Source organism: Hydra viridissima, unplaced genomic scaffold, assembly GCF_058129835.1.
Source record: "Hydra viridissima isolate aposymbiotic clone 2 unplaced genomic scaffold, HvirCarnegie_v1 scaffold_2, whole genome shotgun sequence".
Classification (NCBI taxonomy): Eukaryota; Metazoa; Cnidaria; class Hydrozoa; order Anthoathecata; family Hydridae; genus Hydra; species Hydra viridissima.
The window spans coordinates 22,628,286-22,644,618 of NW_028324301.1; the positions used below are offsets into that span (position 1 = coordinate 22,628,286).

At 32.0% G+C, this 16,333-nt stretch overlaps 1 protein-coding gene and 1 pseudogene across 2 annotated transcripts; both read left to right on the forward strand.

Annotated features, from left to right (window-relative positions):
- Positions 1-7,856, forward strand: part of LOC149892485 (uncharacterized) — a 29,815-nt pseudogene extending 21,959 nt beyond the window's left edge.
- Positions 7,857-8,012: 156 nt separating this feature from the next.
- LOC145193156 (mitochondrial fission regulator 2-like) lies at positions 8,013-15,038 on the forward strand. Of its 2 annotated transcripts, none has more exons than XM_090079569.1 (8): positions 8,013-9,027; positions 9,451-9,624; positions 10,629-10,835; positions 13,836-13,950; positions 14,033-14,142; positions 14,304-14,422; positions 14,546-14,667; positions 14,778-15,038. In XM_090079569.1, exons 1-8 carry the CDS (start codon positions 8,872-8,874, stop codon positions 14,894-14,896), a joined length of 1,122 nt encoding a protein of 373 aa, XP_089935695.1. In that variant the 5' UTR covers positions 8,013-8,871; the 3' UTR covers positions 14,897-15,038. The 2 variants fall into 2 exon arrangements, with proteins under 2 accessions (XP_089935695.1, XP_089935696.1); XM_090079570.1 differs by having other exon boundaries at positions 8,729-9,027; positions 14,048-14,142.
- Positions 15,039-16,333: the final 1,295 nt, after the last annotated feature.

The window sequence follows — 16,333 nt, forward strand, 5'->3', positions numbered from 1 at the left end:
TCTCCAACTTTGTTCACTTCGAAAGGCCTTTTCTTTTTTTGATCGACTAACAGGCTCTTGATCATCTTTTCATTGCTCTCTATGATCGGCTTGAACAGCTTGCTCAAATCAGCTTGAAAATTAACATCTGAAATGTTGTCGTTGATGCTGTTCTGATAAATTCTCTTTCTTCTGTCATTAATTTGTTTCACAATTTCATCCCTTTTATTTAGGTCTTGTATTTTAAAGAAAAACATCTTTTTAAAATACGTGGAAAAAAAACATAAATTGGTTTTTACGACTACGTTGATCCTTTTTAAAATACGTGGAAAAAAAACATAAATTGGTTTTTACGACTACGTTGATCCTTTCTTAAAAAGGTTATTGAACGTTTGAATCGCGTCTTCTCGACCTTTTTGGATCAAGTTTTCTTTAGTAACTTCATCTATTCCCTTTTTGGTTTTGGTTCGTATTTCCACCGTCAAGGATTTAAATTTTTGAAGCTCACCAAGAATCAATTGAAACTCTGAATCGCTTATTTTTCCGTCTATCAACGCTTTGGAAATGTGCTCGCTGATGGTGTTCAATTTCGACTCAGCCAACACTTTGATCTTCTCATGCTTTTCCGCTTTTAATACCATCTTTTTGTTGACTTGACCTCCAACAATCGATAAAAACCCCATGCCAATAGCCACACCTTCACACGCAATCGCTACTGGACTGGCAATAATCGTAGACAAAAGCCCTATTCCAGTCGCACCTAGTGCTATACATAATCCTTGCATCACATTGTCCACATTCGAAATGATTCTAAACACGCGATGGTACTTTTTGCTTAGATGAACTCGCTTTGCTTTTTCACTCTCTATCTCTTTCTGAATCTCGCTTATTTTCTGAAGCCTATAAACATGTCCTCCTTCATCTATAGGAGCTGATGGAAGAACTGGATAAAGTTTTTCATTCAATATTTCCATTTTTATTAAGCGAAAAAAACTATTTTAAATCAATGTAACTAATCTTACAAAGTTTTTCTCCTTTTTTAACAATCACGTCCTGTTTGCTGTTACTATTCACGTCCATAATAACATCATCTACAGACTCTGAAATAATAACTTCGTTTTTTCTATAATTCAATTGATCAGTAATTTTATTCATTAATGTTATCACTGCAACACCTTTCTCCAAATTCAGCCCAATGGATAAAGCTATCATTGTATGTGAGAGAGCAGCAAATTTAATGTCTTTCTGGGCAAAAATCTCATATTGTTCGTTAACGTTGAAATAAGGTGGATGATCTAACGTTTTCGTAGACACAATAATGTTGTTTGGTCTTCTTTCCTCCAACTCTCTAACCCTCTCTTCCAAAATTTTTAATTGCAAATCCAAACTGTGGACTTCTGCTGAGGTAACATTTCTAAAAAACTTGTGAGGAGCATGCATTTTACATATTAAAAATAAATTTTTAGATCATTTTTGCAAACTTAACAATTCATTATTATCTACCCATGAATTAAACGAGTCTGGATATCCCAACCATTTGACTAACGACTTGCTCTTGGTTTTGCGAATGATTTTTTCAATTCTGAATATGTCTTGATGCGTCTTTTGCATCTCCTGCTCGTAAAAGGTGCCTTGAATTTCTTCACCGTTAGCGTCAGCGATTTTATACGTGGGCGGATTCGTATGCTGAACATTTGACACGGTAAAAACCTCTTCAGTCCATCTCGGTGTATACCCCTTTTCAAAATGAGACTTCTTTTTTACGATTCGCACTTGATCACCCATGGAAAATTTCGGTTTTGCTGGTAATGTTTGATCCTTTCCATACATATTCCACCATACCCTACCTTTATTCTTTTCATCGCTAGCTTCCACTGGTGTCATTTTGATAGAAGAGTGCTTTGTGTTGTTGTAATTTTTCACCATCTCATCTAATACGTCAATGTATTTATTGGTATTGTTGGCTGAAAAATATTTAAACATTCTCTCTTTCATCGTTCTGTTCCATCGCTCGACAACACAACTTTTTTCCTCGTTTTCAGTGGAGTATAATTGCACACCCAACGCTCTCACGTGCTTGTTGTAAAACTCTTTTCCTTTATCTACCCACAATTTGACGCATTTTCTTTCACCAAAAATCTTTTTCAACGATTCTGCCACTTCAAGACCCGTTTTGCTTTTTAACGGAACGATCCATCCATACTTTGAAAACACGTCGATCACCATGAGTAAATATTTTACGCCCTTGTTGAATTTTGAAAACGATTGCATATCCACCAAATCTGCGGCCCATATTTCATCAATGTCGTTTACAATCACCCTTCTTCTTTTAAAATGATGAATCACCGGTTTATGAAGCTCCTCTGCAAGCTGATCCGTCCATTTCAAATCACTCACACCCAATCCAAATTTAGCTTTGGCTTTGATGATAGGCTCGATGATTTTTCGCTCGCTTATTTCTCTCTGAGTAGGATTTTGTATAGAATCCATTTCTTCAAGCATCATTCGATCTGCTAAATTTCTGTTTTGCTTGTCGTTAAAATACTTGTAAGCTAAATCATGGTGATATGCTGCATTGTCTACTCTGTCTACCGGTTTGCTCCACTCTTGATACATGTCCGTGGAAGTGAGTCTTTTATCTAAATTGGTACCAGGTCCTGCAAAGTTCATACCTGGAACGTGCATTTCTCCTGGAAACTTTGCCCATGGAAGCTTTATTTTTTTTGAAAAATTGTTGATCGATTCCACCAAGTCTCCTCCGCTAAGCGCATGCGAAGATGATCCTTTGGGCGTATGAGAAGAAACAAACTTGCATTTTGTTATCCCACAAGAGTTGCAAGTCCCTTTCAACATAGGTCTGTTGTTTTTTGTGATCTCGTTTTTCAAGTGAATGGTTTCAGTCTCTCTTCTACACTTAACGCAGTACATTTTAACATATATAAAACTTTTTAAATATAAAAAATGGAAGTGATGAAATTGTCGTGTAAAATTGGGAAAACCAAAAGAAACAACAGCAAGCTTCTACCGAGAAGCATTCGAGGAATCATCGTTGGAAAGTCTGGATATGGAAAAACAACGTTGCTGCTCAATCTACTTCTCAGACCGGGATGGCTAGATTACAACCGATTGTATGTCTTTGGAAAATCCCTTTTTCAACCTGAATACAAAATACTCAAAAGATCCTTCGAAAATAAACTTCCTAAAAAGGATATTGTTGATTTGTTAACGGATGATGTACAAGACGAAATGGAAAAATTGAATTTAAACCCTGAAGATGTTATTAACAACCTTTCAAAAAAATATTCCGACAATGATGATATGGAGTGTCAATTCTTTGAAACGGCTGATGATGTGCCTGAACCTGAATCCTTAGACTCGACCAAAAACAATTTGATGATCTTTGACGATTTGCAATTAACTAATCAAAACAAGTGCGAAAAATATTACATCCGAGGAAGACACTCTAACGTCGACTGCTTTTACCTCGCTCAAAACTATTTCGAGATTCCAAGACATACCATCAGAGAAAATGCTAACTTTATTTGTCTCTTTAAACAAGACCAAAAAAGTGTTAATCACATTTATCAAGACCACGTTTCGTGCGATATGAAAATAGAAGATTTTAAAGCCTTTTGCAATCATTGCTGGAATGAACCTCACGGATTTGCCGTTATTGATCTCTCTTCTAAAAAGAACGAGGGAAAGTACCGAAGCGGGTTTGACAATTTTTTATTTTTCTAAAACAATTTAAAAAATAATTCTTATTTAAAAAAATGACAGGTATAATAATCGATGTAGATGGAAAATCAAGTGTTATCACCACTGATTTTTTGGATAAAATCGTTTTTGACGAAGGAAAAAGTTATGAAATGGCTTTTCTCGGTCTTGAGACTTACAACAGCATTCCAAATGTAAACAGTAAAAACAATTCTTTCAAATACAGCATGAACAATGGAGCTAATTGGGAGAACATTATCATTCCATCAGGAAGCTATGACATTAAAGACATCAATGAGTATTTGCAAAAGTCTATTTTTAACACAATAAAAACAGCTCAACGTGGAAGTTATATTATTGCAAATAAAATTAATTACTCTCCAAACAACCTTCAAATTGGAATCAATCTTAATACTTTAAAATCAACCATTAAACTTGGTTTGAATTATTTGATTGACTTTAACGTGGAGAACAGCATCTCTTCAGTTTTAGGGTTTACTAAAAGAAAATTAAATTCCAATTCCGAATACGAGTCGGATCATATCGTTAGAATTTCAAGCATTAACACCATCAGAATCGTTAACAACGTGATCGGATCATCCTATATTAATGGAACCCAATTAAATTGCATTTACTCGTTTTATCCAAATGTTAGTCCAGGCTATAAAATCATCGAGAGACCAATGCATTTGATTTATCTTCCTGTTAAACTGTTTGAAATTTCAACAATGGTTACTCGCATCATTGATCAGAATGGAGATTTGGTTGATTTTCGTGGAGAGGATATTACAATACGATATCATATTCGAGAAGTGAAATAAATAATTTTTAATACATAAAAAATGAGCAATTATCAAAATATCAAAATTAACATCTCGCAGAGCCAATCTGATAAAATTAAAAAAGCTATGCATGATAAAACCGATACTAGCATTAAGCTTTCTCATCAAGACTTGAACGGTAAACATGTTCTCGCTATCACTAATTCACAATTGAACAAAATTAGAAAAGCGTATGAAGCTGGTAAAGGAGTCACTCTTAAATTGAGCAAAAGACAAATTGCATACAACTCGAAAATAGAAGGAGGTTTCATCGGAGCTCTTTTACCGTTACTAGGTATGATAGGCAGCACTCTTGCCACAAAGGTTGTTCCTGCTCTCGCCACTGGATTGTTAGCAGGTGTAGGTTCTTCTGCCGGCTCTGCTATGGTTGATAAAATTGCAGGAAGAGGTCTTTTTTACATGAGCAAAAATGGAAAAGGAATGAAGATAAAAACTTTAGGTGGAGAAGGATTGTTTATCACCCCATGGACTAAAAATGTTCACGGTGATGGACTCTTCATTAAAACTGGAAAAGGTTATCAATCTGTTGGAGCTGGTTTATTACTCGGACCTAACTCACCCTTTAATAGTATACCCTTTTTAGGTGCTATTCTATGAAAATCGCTTGTTAAAAAATTCGGATAAACTTTTTAAGAAATTTAAAAAAATGATCGACTTTCAATGGATTGACGTAGAAGGAATTGTTTTACCTAATGAAGCTTTAACTAACTTTCAATTGATAAAGGCTGCTAAACAGTTAAAATTAAAAAACTTTCGAGGTGTTTTTGTGAGGGATGATTTATCAAAAAAGACAATGAAAAAAGAATGTGGAATTGTGAATACAGGAGATTCAAGCACTGGTGGGTTTCATTGGGTGTGTTGGTTTAAAGACGGTGACAAAAAGTATAGTTTTGATTCTTACGCTCAGCCTCCTCTTGTTGAGCTGGTCGACTACTTGAAAAGCCCAGTCTTTTACAACAGCGAGAGAGTACAGTTTGGTAATACGTCTTATTGCGGTCACTTGTGTCTTTACGTCTTGAAAAAATTACAGGAAGGGGATGACTTTCAAGAAGTTATCAATACCTTGTGGTGACTGCTTAATGAACGGAAATGAACGTTTTCAGATCTCATCTTCACGACGTTTACACTGAAGAAATTAACAAAGTCGCACTCAGCGCTAACGACGACAAAAGAATTATCTTAGATGACGGAATTCACACCCTTGCCATCGGTCACTACAAAACAAGGAATTAACATCTTGAAGAACTGGTATACAAATAACATGATTATTTTTATACTTCTTCTTGATTTTTAAAGACGACTGTATTGGTTTTGTCATGATATGAAGTGTTCGCCATTTTTTTATGCATCCTTAAGTATGGGAATGGGTCAATGCGCCAGAACCCGCTTTTCCTTATATATGCCATAAAAACCAAACTTTTAAGCAGGCAGTAACTTTCAAAATTTTGTTTTTCAAATTGTCAATAAGAACTTCTAATTGAGGATTTACAAAGTTCGCAGAATCCAGGAAACCTTAAGTATAGAAGGTTTTATAACGGAATCAAAGATTTGTGTAATATTTTGTTTTCAGATTGATTCGTGAATCGGCACGACAAAGAAAACGGAGACAAAAACTTAAAGAGGGCATCGAAACAGTTTGTCAAAACAACCCTGAAGTATCAAGTGCTTTGAAACAGTTTATGCGAAACCATCCTGGACGACCACGGCTCGAAATTGATCAACCAGAACTTTTATCAACAATCATAAAAATTGTGCAAAATTTATCAGCAGCAGATGAGCGTCGAAGAACAGAATGTCTTCGCAGTGTCTCCACTTTGGATGATCTTCAGAAAGAGCTGACGAAAATAGGCTTCAACTTGAGTAGAAGTGGTTTGTACCTTCGTCTTTTACCACGACGTGAAAACACTCATGAAGGAAAAAAGCATGTGAAAACAGTTCCAGTGAAGCTACTACGTCCAGAAAATTCACTGCGAAAAAGAAATGATGGTAGAATGTTTTCCAAATCTTTTATTGATGACATGTTTGAAGTTTGCAAATTGTTTGGACCAAAAGCTGTGCTTTTCATGTCCAATAATGATAAAGCCAGGGTACCGTTGGGTCTTACTGCTGCAAGCCTTCAAGCGCCGTTGCTGATGCATATGGAATACAAGGTTAAACTTATGGATCATGACTTTGTCGTTGGCCCACAGCACAAGTTAATCCCATCGGTGTATGGCATATGCGAAGTTAACAATAATGGAAATGTATCCTACAGTGGAGACACTTTCATATGCATAAGAAGTGGGAAACACGATACATCAAATGCTTTTACACATGCTTTTGATGTTAGGGAGCTTTTTGAAACCAAGATGGTTAGACGTAAACCAATTATGTTAATGGAGACTGATGGAGCTCAAGATGAGGCACCACGCTTCCCTAAAACGTTAGCAACTGCTGTTGGTCTCTTCCGCTTGCTGGATTTAGATGTCTTGCTTCACGGTGTGAATGTAGCTGGGCTTTCAGCCTTCAACCCCATTGAAAGAAGAATGGCACCTCTTTCTCGTGATTTGGCTGGAATAGTTCTTCCCCATGATTATTTTGGCGATCACCTTGATTCTTCTGGGAAGACAATCAACCAAGAACTGGAGGTAGAAAATTTCCAAAAAGCGACTGACGTTTTATCCCAAGTTTGGGAGAAAACCGTCATCGACGGTTACCTTGTTAATTGCCGGGCAGTACCAGTTGGAAAAGCATATAAACCGCCGAATCCTGATCCTGTTTGGGTAGAGAAACATTGCCAGCAATCGCGATACTGTCTACAAGTTGTGAAATGCCAGGACAAGTTATGTTGTTCATCGTTTAAAACAAATTGACTGAATACCATCCCCCAACGTTTCATTCCATTTCCGACCATCTACGAGTACTGCAAGAATGGTTACAAAGCGATGGAACCGTCTCGATATTTTAAAAACATATCAAACTATTCAAACTTTGCACCTCTGACGCATAGGCTTTTGCTACAAGACATACCTACAGAAGGCTTAAAGTACAAAATTATACCATTTGATCTGTATTGTCCTTCATTGGGAAAAAAGCTTTTAAACGGAATTTGCGACAAATGCAATAAATACTGGCCGAGCGAAGCAGTAATGAAACGGTACAAGAAAGCACATAAAAAACAAAAAATAAAGATTGATATGGAGAGTGATTTAAGTGAAAGTGAAGAAGTCAGTGAGGAGATTACTAATGAAAGATTAGAAGCAGAGTTCATGCCTGTTTTCCATAACATTTTCAATTTATTTAAGTCACCATTTGTGGAAATATAAATAGCTAAATTGATCTTTTTTGTATTTAATGATTTGAAAACTTTTTTTTTTGGGTGGGGGGGGGGAGGTCATACTTTTTTAATAAATAACGCGTACGTACGCAGAGGGGGAGGGGGTGTTAAAAGCGTACAAGTGCGTACAAGGGGGAGGGGGGGGGTCCAAAAGGATTGGTTTTACTGCGTACGTACTTTATGGACGTCCCCTAAGCTCTCTATTGTCTTGTAAAAAACCGTTGGTAGCAAAATAATAAGTTCAGCTTAACAACTTAAACTTCAGAACTGATAAAATCAGGGCAAATGAAAAAAAGACAGTATCGTCTCCTCGTTTTCGTGGCTTTGACTGTAGTTACGCATCGCGAATATTTAAATCATTAAAAATGGCTTTCGTTTCTCATTTCATTTTTCTAATTATTTTATAGTTTTGTAAAATAATTAGAAAAATGAAACAAGCCTTTAAATGAAAAAAAGAATTTGAAAATTATTCAAACAATTTGGAGGGATAACTAAAGTTTTATTCAATAGCCATGTAATTTTACTTTTAATTGTACAATTATTTGCTCGATTGTGTTAACGAAAAACCAGGAATAAGGAAGATAAAATTAGCAAAAAAACATTTTCAATTGAAAGCATTGAAATGTTGTACAATATTTGTAAAAAAAAACCTCATCAAAGAAAAGAATTCAAAAAGAAAAATGCTAAAACTGATAGCTTTTTAAAATTTTTTTCTTGAAGAAAAAAAAAAAAAAGAATAAAAGTTTGGTTTATTATGGAAAACTTTCCCCAGGGAAACTAATCGCTGACGAAAAGTTTTTAAAAAATAATAAAATAAGTAACTTGTATGTTTTGCGATGCGGTGATGTGCTTTTCAATTCGGTTGTGTGGGGTGGTAAAAAACGGTTCTTCGATAAATATTAAATCGCACTTTTTGATGTGCGATTATACAAACCTACTAGGAGTTTTTGTTGTGATGATTTGAAGATTCGGTTTAACAAGTAATTACGATGGTTTAAAAGAGACAAAACGACGATCATGTCTTCTGATGAATCAACAAATAATGAGAGTGAAGAAAGTAACTTAACAAAAATAATTGCTGCCCCTCTTCAATTTGTTAAAACTATATTTCCTTTGTATGCTTCAGGAGATGTTCCTCAGGCTCCATCAGATGAATCTGGGGGTAGTGAAATGGTAAAGCTACCTATACAATATTATCAAATACACTATTAGTGTATTGGATATATATATATATATATATATATATATATATATATATATATATATATATATATATATATATATATATATATATATATATAAAGCTACCTATACAATATTATCGAATACACTATTAGTGTATTGGATATATATATATATATATATATATATATATATATATATATATATATATATATATATATATATATAATTGAATACATTCTAAAATAAAATATTCTTTTTTTGATAATTAGGGCTGTCTCTTCCTACCTTAATATCTTGTATGTTTGATGTTATTTTAATAGGTGTGCATGTAGTTTTTTACTTACAAAAGCAAGTTTTTTTAATTGCACCCTTTGCTAAATTTTTTTATTTATTTGTAATTTATGTTTCAAGGTTGGGGACAAATTACGGTTAAAACGTGGACAAATGAAAAAGAAAAGTTCTATACAGGACAAAGCCATACAACATCACAGAATAACAAAAGCTAATCTTGGTTATCAAAGAAGTGTAGTGCGATATATTGGATCAAATGTTCCTTTAAAACCTTCAAAACGAGCCTATTACCAAGTAAAGAATTTTATTTCTGTTTCCCCCCCCCCCTTTTTTTTTTTTTTTTAATATTAAATCTTATGTTTACTATTGTTTTATTCTGGTAATTTGTTTATAAATATTCTTATTCTTACTTGTAAAAAGCTCCTTAGTTTTTAGTTTACCAGTTTAGAAAATAAAAAAATAAAAAAAAGTGTATCATTTTTAAATTTAACTAAAGGAGTTCTTTCTAATTTGCATATTATAAGATAATCTCTTGTTCTACTATCTGTATTTAATATAACACCCAGGGTCATGGACAGAATTTAGGACCCCTTTTGTCAAATCTACCTTTTGTCAACCCTACTTTGAAGCCTCTACCTTTTGCTAACCTTCTTACCCCCCCCCCCCCCCAAAAAAAAAAAAAAATAAAAATAAATAAATTAATTAAATAAAATAAATAAATGAATAAATATACAATGAAACCAATATACTTATTCTAACATGAATTTTCTTACCCTTTCTTCATCATTTCAAAATTAATACATTTTAAACAAAAAAAAATTAAAAAAACACTTAAAACATTTGGATAAAAATTAAACTGAAACATCTTTGTTGTATGATTTTGTTTTTTTGAAATTACTAATCAAATGATTAGTAATTTCAAAATAATAAAAAGCAACAACTGCTGATTTTATGCACTAAATACTCAAACACCAAATAAATCCAGAATTTGAACTAAGCTAGGATATTCTGTGAAAATCAAATACCCTTATATCTTTAGCATACCTCTCCATTTATTTGAAATATCATGCTTTATTTAAACTTTCCATAATAAAAATTGGCACTCACACCCCAATACCAAGCAACTGCTTGAAAAGATGGCAAACTCATATCAGTTTGTTTTTTTTTGGGGAGGGGCTTCTGGTGCCCGTAGCATATGGAACTCTCTGCAAATTTCTTGGGTTGCTCAGCCTATCCCAAGCCTTAATAGCACCAAGAATTAGTATTTTGTAATTTGAAAAATCAATTTTATATTTTAGCTTTTACAACACTCTCGGAAAGCATTTGTTGATAGTGCATCCTCGTTCTTAGCTACAAACTTAGACCATGTTCGACAACATGTTGATCAAGTCAAAAATCATGTTGTTCCAACTCTTGCAGACATTGGGCAATTAGTATGGGATGATCTAAATATTTTTGTTAATGAAGATGATGATACAGAGTCAGATGAAGAAGTTAAGCTAAATGTACTTTTTTTTTTCTTATTTACTTTCTGATCTTATTAAAAATTTCAAATTAGTAATTAAAATCAATAAAAATGTATTTTGTAAGTTAAAGTTTTGTCAAATGGAAGTTTGTGGGGTTATCCTCTTTATTCACAAAATTGACATTCTTTTCATCCATATAGTATTGCTATAATGTGATGTTGCAATATCAGGCTATATATATATATATATATATATATATATATATATATATATATATATATATATATATATATATATATATATATATATATATATATATATATATGTATATAATATCAGAAAGACATTTTTTAATGAAAGGATTTTCTTGATATACTCATTCAAGTATATTTCCTGGTTCATTGCATACGACTTTCTCTAAATACTGGTGTGCATATCCTTTTGTCAGACATACAGATATAGACAACCAGGCTTTGTTCAAATTTAACTATAATTTTACACTTTCAAAGCTATGAGATATATTGCTTAAGTAGAAATTGTTATTGCCACTGGTTGTGATGTGTGACATCACAATCAGTGGCAATAATAAATGAGACTTGTATATTCATTCACTTCGTCATGCTTGTTTATTTATCATTTTATTTATGGATCTAAGATAGTAAAGATATATAATCTGTGTTTAAATAAGATTTAAATATGCTTTAATGTGGTCATAAATAAGGTTAAAAAATTTGATATTATATATTAGCAACACAAAGTTTGTTATTAAAGTTAGCTGCATTGTTTAGTCACCGACTATGTTTTCATTGCAAAATACTTTAAACAATTTTTTTTTTTTTAATTACTAAGAAAAATCAGTACAACCATTGCAAAAATTTAGTTTGTTGCCCAGTCAGAAACTTTGTACAGATAGCAATAAATGTTGTATTAAAAACAATTTATCCATGAATATGAAAGTGACAAAATGAAAACTATGAAGAAGTAGAGCTCAGTTTAATCATTCCTCATCTTTAGTTGTTCACCTCTAATACATCAAGACAGAGTTGGGTATGAGAAAAGGTGACAAAGATCAATACTGTTATCCAAAGAGAGTAGCAAATGTTTTAGAAGTTACCTTAGAAATGTTTAGTGAAAAACTTTAAACTTCAGAAATGTTCTTGAAAAGTAAACAAGATTTAAATATGGAATTGATTAATTCAAATTTTGATTTTTCTTCTAAATGTGAAAAAGTTAAGTGGTGGACTTTTTGTTTTTTGGGTCAAAAATGTTCAATTTTCAGTTAAAGTTTATGCTTGTATGTGCTAAATACGTGTGCAACACAAATACGCGTTGAATGCACAAATTAAATTTTAATCTCAAGTTTAAATTCATTAATCCAAAAGGATTAATGAACTTAAACTTGAGATTAAAGTTTCTCCTTTTTGATAAGAATTTAAAAAAAAAACAAGTTCAAGTATTAAAACTACAAGAACAGTCTGAACAAAGTTGGAGAATACTAGTTGTAGTCATACTATAATGTAGAAGGCACTTTTAATCAAGTTTTAGCAAAGGCAAGCTAACAGTCACTTAAAGAAGCAATATTCAAGACACTAAAGAAAATAGATGAATGGTGCAGGCAAAATATTAAACCAATTGAACTTTTCAGCATATTGAAGAACTTCTCTGCAAATTTTTGTACAACTTTTTGTTTGAAAGAACAACTCTTCTGAGAACCAGAAGCTGAAGGTAGAAGGTACACCATATTTTACATTATTAAGCTGTTTAATGACATAGTAACCAACCAGCTTTAAAATCTAAAGTATTTCTATCATTGAATTTTTTAAAAATGTAAATGTGTCATAAATCCAGCAAACTAGGCAATATTCTTTGCTTCTCTTGTGCCAGGGATACTTGTTGCATAAGAGGATTTATTGGTTTGAAATACAAATGTTTTGTGGAATTTTTATTTTTAAAAATTCAATCTACTAAAGGTAGATGCTATAAATTATCATCTAAATGAAATCATGAAATCATTTGGCAGTAATACAAATTAAAGTTTATTTAGAACTGCAAATTTTAAAACTTTACAGGTACCTGTAATATATTTTAATAGTTTTAATATAATCATTTGTATGTTTAACTACTTTTTTTTGTATTTAAAAAGTTAACAATTTAAAGAATAAAATTTAAGCTGTATCAATCTTTTGATTTAAGATTTTTGTGTTGAATGGTATATTGATTGGTTTAGGTGTTGGTTGTAATGTTTGGTAACAACCAACTTTATTCATTATTTTGTTTATATTTTCATTTTCTTGGTATTTGAGAAATTTCATGCTTCTTTCAATTACATGAGTTTCCCACTCTCTCATAAATCCCAATTTTTTTTTTGAAAACTCAAAAAATCAGTAAATTAAATTTCAATCATTAAAGATAGTGCAATCATAGTATTCCAGGACCACACTATAGGATTGAAATACCAAGCATAAATTTTTAAAAACTTGCTGAGGCAACTTTCAAGGACAAGTTTTCTCAAAAACAATCTGCCATAATTGTTTATTGAGCCTTTAAAAGTCTTCTCATATTTGTACATTGAACCTTTAAAAAAATCCATTGTTTTGATGGGTGAAGAGATGAATTTCCCAACTAGAATCATCAGAATCAGAACAATTTGTTTCAGTGCAGTTGTCAAAAATGTATAAAGTTTTAAAGTTTTTAAAGAAAACTCATTATAAACAAACTCTATTTTCATCAAAGAATTTTTAGAAGGAAATCAAATTTCAAAAAACCATATTTCAGGAACAATATAAGATTCTGTACTGGACTTCCCTTATATATATATATGCAAAATATCTTAACAAAGTTTATTCAATCTGAGATAGTGGGTTTGAAACAACTTATTAACTTGAGAATTTTCCAAATTTGTAAAAAAACAGTATGAAGCAAAGTTAGCAAACTCAAGAAATCAGTAGCAATAAATACATAAAAAAATCAGAACAGCTGAATAATTAGGTTTACAAGAAAATGATATTAGTAAAGTGAAATTGATTTGAATTTTTATAGGAAGCTCCTCCAAAGGCTGCAATAAGTAATGAAGATCCAAATAAGCTATCAGCTTTGGAAGATGAACTTGCCAAATTAAGAGCTCAAATAGCTGCAATCGTTTCTGCTAAGAATGGTTAGTATTGATATTCATTTTGAAATTAGATTTCTTGGTGAGTTTGAGTTTTTATACAACAGTTGCATAACTACTTTCTTAGCTCCTACCATTGCAGGACCCTCTGCTCAGGTTGCAGTTGTCCAACCTACAAGTATGTTGCCTCCACCCCCACCACCTCCTCCTCTACCACCTCTTAATAAAAGTGCAAAGGTATTATTTAAACTTTTTTTTATGGAAATCTTTAATGTTGAATGATTAAGTTTTTTTAGTTGAAAATTGCAATCTCCCCACCTCCAAAAATGTATTACATACCTCTCTAAAAATTTTTAAAATGAATTTCATTTGAGTTTTACTTATTTTGCACATGTTAGGTTTCTTTACCTTCTATTAAAATTGTCTGTGCTGCTGAAGAGAGTAGCAAGTCTTCTGTTATGGATGATGTGTTAAAAGGTCTATCCAATGTTAAACTGAAGAACTCAAATATTAGTCGGTGTGTGTTAAATTTATCTTTTCCTTCAGTTTTATAATAATTACCTTATTATGACATCAAATATAAGAAATATAGTTTTTTTAAATCTTGTACAGATATGTTATTTTTGAAAATGTTCTACAGGTCACCTGGAGGTACTCCACTCAAAAAAAATGATCGTGTAGAAGATCTGTCAAATCCAGCTGACATCATTGCCAAAGCCATAAGAGAAAAATTTCAGAACTCAAACATGTATGGATCGCCCGGTAAGTACTTTAGCCCTATAAATAATCTAGCAACTAAGAAAAATTCATTAAAACATAATAATAATATTTTAACGTGTTTAACCCTTAACGGTTTTTCTTTATATACTTAGAAAACAGTCCACAATCAGATTTCACGCCTTCTCCCCAGCAAAAGAAATATAATGCTTCCAGACCAGTTCCCAAACCGAGACCAAGACCGCTTTCGCAGAAAAAAATTTTAGACACATAATTTCTCAAATTTATTATGAAAATCTTTTTCTCCTTAGTAATTTAAAGCACGTGGCTCTTGGTGTATAGTTTTATAAAGCGTTATGCTGTAAGAAATGTGTATATATATTTTATTGATACTAACTATAAGTTTCAGCTTTTGAGCGATTGTTGTTGTTGTTTCAAATTACCAAGAAATTAGAAAGATTAAATGTTATGATACATTTACAAGGTACTAAGAGATCTGTTATCTTATTAAGTCCTGGTTCCGCTTTTTGTATGCACTAATATTTTCTTAATGGTTTGGTTTACTTAAAATTTTACAAAAAGGTTGCAGGCATATAAAGAAAAAAAGTGAGGGACAAATTTAGAACATCAGTTTATAATTACTAAAGATATACATTTGAAGACCACACTGGAAAAACGATCAAGCTATATTTTTGCTTTTTTTGGGTTTTTCCCCCTGTTACATTCGGCTGCAGTTTAACTATATAATAATTGACCATATAATTAGAAAACCTATCAAATTACACAGATATTTAACTTAACAAATAAGTGAGCTATGGTGTTTTGAAGTTTAAAATCTAATTTACTCAAAATAATAAAAATGTAGCTTGATCGTTTTTCCAGTGTGGTCTTCATTTGTTTTCATATGACATAAATGCAATGATCCATTTGGTATTTCAGAATTTCTTTCATGATCGTACGTATTCTCAAAAGGTTCAGGTTTTTTGCTGTTTCTACTATTGGAGTTCATCGTTTATATTCCATTGATTTTCTCGTTTTAACTTATCACACGAAACTTTTAATACACTGTTAGAAATCATAACATAAACACATTACAACAATACATATTCAGTATATTAAAAACTGTCACAATCAATAAAATTAGAGTATAATAGCTGAAATAGTGCACTCGTTCTCACCTTTTTTGACAAAATCCAATAAACACGCCGTGTAAATTCTTTTTACTTGACAAGTTCAGGGAAGTTAAAATTGAAAATTAATAAGCATTTCATATCCAACTAAGTTATTACAGGAGATGTTTTCGTTTTAAAGTGTCTTATTTATACCCTAGGTACCTTCTGTCTTTTTGACCACAACGAAATAAACGTTTTTATTGTTCCCTTGTAACTGTTATCAGACCATGAAAGTATTACATCAGCCTTACACTTTTTACAGATCGTCAGGTTAGAATTATTTTGTCCTCTCCCATTTTAAACGTTGAAAGAAAGTTTTTGAATTTTTCTATAAGTAAAAATTACTTAAAATTTTACTATGACTTTTTTTAAGAAATAATAACTTTTTCTTCAAATAATTTATATCTAAAGAAACTATTTAGAAAAAAAATTTTAAAAATAAAATGTATTTTAAAAGTAATCATTACTTAGTAAAATCAGCAATTCATCCCAACGTTTAAAATCGGAGATAGAACAAAATAATTCTAACCTGACGAGAT

Excerpts from the sequence above, each read along its gene's own strand:
- LOC145193156 (XM_090079569.1), top strand. The coding sequence starts at position 8,872 with ATGTCTTCTGATGAATCAACAAATAATGAGAGTGAAGAAAGTAACTTA. Across the intron at positions 9,028-9,450 it reads AATCTGGGGGTAGTGAAATG|GTTGGGGACAAATTACGGTT; the intron begins GTAAAGCTACCT and ends TTATGTTTCAAG. Across the intron at positions 13,951-14,032 it reads AATCGTTTCTGCTAAGAATG|CTCCTACCATTGCAGGACCC; the intron begins GTTAGTATTGAT and ends CTACTTTCTTAG.